Source organism: Lactuca serriola, chromosome 4 (genome assembly GCF_051521515.1).
Source record: "Lactuca serriola cultivar US96UC23 chromosome 4, Lser_US96UC23_V15, whole genome shotgun sequence".
Lineage (NCBI taxonomy): Eukaryota > Viridiplantae > Streptophyta > Magnoliopsida > Asterales > Asteraceae > Lactuca > Lactuca serriola.
The window spans coordinates 197,106,817-197,108,403 of NC_136411.1; the positions used below are offsets into that span (position 1 = coordinate 197,106,817).

Consider the following 1,587-nt stretch of genomic DNA (forward strand, 5'->3'; position numbering starts at 1 on the left):
TTAATCAAACCGTCAACTTAAAATAGTGGTTTAAGTAAGCCGGAATATTGAACTTTTCGAGTGGGATGATAATGCCATGTCTAATCAATTTGTAGTCAAGATATTAGGTAGAAAAGGATCGACCAAACATATTGTAATTTTGTATGTGGTCAATTTATTGACGCAATAACTGGATTTTCTTTTTGGATATCGTGTCAATCCATGACTGGCCACTCAAGAAAGTAACCTAGATGCCTCAAGATCACTCTTTGCCCTAATTAAATAACCGCTAAAGCAAAAGAAATCAGAAGACATCACATAGTGCTTCAATAATGCACATTCAAGGCATAATTCTTTTTTCCCCAAGTGGGAAATTCATTTTGTCTAAAATCCAAGTATATAATGGCATGTATACAAGCCCTAGGGTTTGATTCATAGCTACACACTTCACATATCTCTCTCTTCCTCTTATAAGGTTTAATTTAAAGAGAGGAGGGAGAGGGATTGGAGTGGAGCAATGAAGAAACGTCAAGTGGTGGTTAAGAAGAGTAATTCTAATACAACTTCAAGTGCATCCATGATTCAGAGAATCCGTTATGGAGAGTGCCAGAAGAATCACGCAGCAAACATCGGAGGGTATGCTGTCGATGGCTGCAGGGAGTTCATGGCAAGTGGAGAAGAAGGCACAACAGCTGCCCTTGTGTGCGCCGCCTGTGGCTGCCACCGAAGCTTCCACCGGAGAGAAGTCGATGAAGTTGTGTACGAAGGTTCGTCAACATCCGAAATGTAAGGGGGGCTGTAAGTGGTCTATAAAGAGGGGCTGCTGGGGGTTGATATGAAAACAATTTAAACACTCACAAATGTACGAGTATCATACATATATATCTTTTCTATAGGTTATCAAATATCTGCTTGTATTGATTATATTAATTGCTTTTTCTGTACAAAATTAATTGACTGCTCTTGTCATCAGAGTTATACAGTGATTCTAAACAGCAAAAATTGTCTCCTACTTTTTGTTTTTTCCCATAATAGAGTTTATCCGCTGTCTACTGATGTGTTCATCGTAATCAATCATAGTAACATCCGAAAATACAGTTTGCACGAAGAAGTATACGTAATGAGAAGAAATTCCCAATTATGCAATGCTAAAGTAGCTAGGGTTTAATGACCCAGTTAAGATGGTCTTGGCAAATATATATAGATAGATACTTGTACCATGTGCATATTATCAAGTAGCTCTGAATTTAAAAAAAGAAAAAGAAAAAAGAAACAGATTCCCATGAAGATGAGAGCTGGGTGGATAATAAAATATACAAGATTGCATGCATTATTTGGAGAATTAAAAAGAATGAATAGATGGACTTGGAAGTCACATGGATACAGCAAACAAGCCTCCAGCTTTACAGCTTCAATCTTCAGCACTTTCACGGATGGATCTTGTCCCCTATTCGAAATTACAAACTGCTATGGTCTGCCAAATGTGTATTTTAAAAGTCTATGATCCCTTTTATTTAATCTACAGAAGCAACACAAAGTCAAATGCTTTAATATATTAATTCTTATTTTTTATTGAACAATTGTGAGGTATCCTTCAGTGGTCTTGGG

At 37.0% G+C, this 1,587-nt stretch overlaps 1 protein-coding gene across 1 annotated transcript; it reads left to right on the top strand.

The window, feature by feature from the left end:
- The first annotated feature begins 322 nt into the window (after positions 1-322).
- LOC145103118 (mini zinc finger protein 2-like) lies at positions 323-981 on the top strand. Its single transcript, XM_079040659.1, has one exon. The coding sequence runs from the start codon at positions 497-499 to the stop codon at positions 767-769; it is 273 nt and encodes a 90-aa protein (XP_078896785.1). The 5' UTR covers positions 323-496; the 3' UTR covers positions 770-981.
- Positions 982-1,587: the final 606 nt, after the last annotated feature.

Bases quoted from the DNA above. Each gene is read 5' to 3' on its own strand.
- LOC145103118 (XM_079040659.1), top strand. From the start codon at position 497: ATGAAGAAACGTCAAGTGGTGGTTAAGAAGAGTAATTCTAATACAACT.